This window comes from Apaloderma vittatum, unplaced genomic scaffold, assembly GCF_000703405.1.
Source record: "Apaloderma vittatum isolate BGI_N311 unplaced genomic scaffold, ASM70340v1 Scaffold21413, whole genome shotgun sequence".
Lineage (NCBI taxonomy): Eukaryota > Metazoa > Chordata > Aves > Trogoniformes > Trogonidae > Apaloderma > Apaloderma vittatum.
The window spans coordinates 1207-2633 of record NW_009710054.1 but is presented as its reverse complement, the minus strand read 5'-3'; the positions used below and the strand labels follow the sequence as shown (position 1 = coordinate 2633).

At 52.6% G+C, this 1427-nt stretch overlaps 1 protein-coding gene across 1 annotated transcript; it reads left to right on the top strand.

Moving 5' to 3' along the window:
• The first annotated feature begins 224 nt into the window (after positions 1-224).
• On the top strand, positions 225-785 carry RPP25L (ribonuclease P/MRP 25kDa subunit-like). The gene has a single exon (XM_009867176.1). It carries the CDS (start codon positions 225-227, stop codon positions 783-785), a length of 561 nt encoding a protein of 186 aa, XP_009865478.1.
• Positions 786-1427: the final 642 nt, after the last annotated feature.

The window sequence follows — 1427 nt, the reverse complement described above, 5'->3', positions numbered from 1 at the left end:
CAGTGTCTGTGCTGTAGGTACATGTCGAGGAAGACTGGGTACAAGTGACTCCTCAGTGTGAGCAGGTGATTCGTGTTGGTCATTTGGATGTGCCTTGTCAGGATCCCCACATCTGATAACCTAGAGTGCCTGTAAGAGAAAAGCTTGTGGTGAGAGTTCCTTTGCACAGGAATTGCAAAGTGAGTTTGTGTTAATGGATCCGTTTTCCTTTTCAGCACTGTAGAATGGAGAACTATAAGAAGACAAAAATTGTGGAGAAACCCTGTCCTCTTCCTTTCACCAACCTGCCTCCTGATATTATTGAAATGAAGGTGAAGGATGGGAGCAAAATCAGAAATTTGATGGGCTATGCCATCAGCAAAATGGAGCTCGATTCTGTGAGACAGATTCTTTTCAGTGGCTCAGGCAAGGCTGTCAGCAAGACTATTACCTGTGTGGAAATCATGAAGCGAAGGCTGAAAGAGCTGCACCAGATCACCAAAGTGCTCTTCAGACAGATCGAAGAGATCTGGGAACCCATTGTGCCTGAGGCAGGCCTTGATGCCTTGACGGTGAAGAGGAACATTCCTGCCATATGTGTCCTTCTCAGCAAAGATGCCCTCGACCCTCAGGAGCCGGGATACCAGGCCCCAGGCTCTTTTGATGCCTTCTGGATTGAGACACTTAAAGCCGAGTCCCAGGGCCAAATGAAGAGGAAGCAGGGTGGAGGCAGGGGAGCTGGCAGCACTGGAAAGCACCCTCGGTCTGCTGGAGGAGGGCCTGGGGAGTCCTGTGCCAAGTCTTGAGACACGGACACCAAGTCTGGGTGTGGTTTGGGGTTGTTACGGAGACAAGTCACATGTAGGGTTGGTGCTGAACACTGCGGGGGGAGGGGCTTGCAGAGTTGTTAGGGGAGGGCGGGAGAAGGTAACTATTTCCAGATGGATGTGATTGTGACCGTCTGAAGCTGCGTTTGGACAAGTTCTCTTGCCAAAGGGCGCTGGGCTGTGCTCCTTAGTGTACTATTCAGAGGAAGTGGGAGTTTTCTCTACTACCAGGGAGGACTCTGGCTGGAAATTAGTTTGGTTGGTGACAGCTCACCCAGCGGGCATCCACTGCCTGAGGCAGGTGCGGCAGCAGCCTTCCCCACTTGCTTAGCAGGTGGAGGTGGCTCTTGCTGCTCTGCTGAGGGCAGCCGAGACGAAGTGTGGGTTGCCCCCTGCTGCCGCCTGCGCCTCTGCAGCTTGTGTGAACAGACAGTGGGGTGCAGATCTGTGTGGGATGCTTCTGTGCTTCAAAGTCCCACCTGCCGACCCTACTGGGTGGTTTGATGGGTAGGACTGCAGGACTGCAACTCTGTCTGTGATCTTTCTGTCCTCCTTTTTCCTCGGTGGAGCTGATGATGGCACTTCCTGCTACCGAAGCAGCAGGGCTTGACTTGTATCATA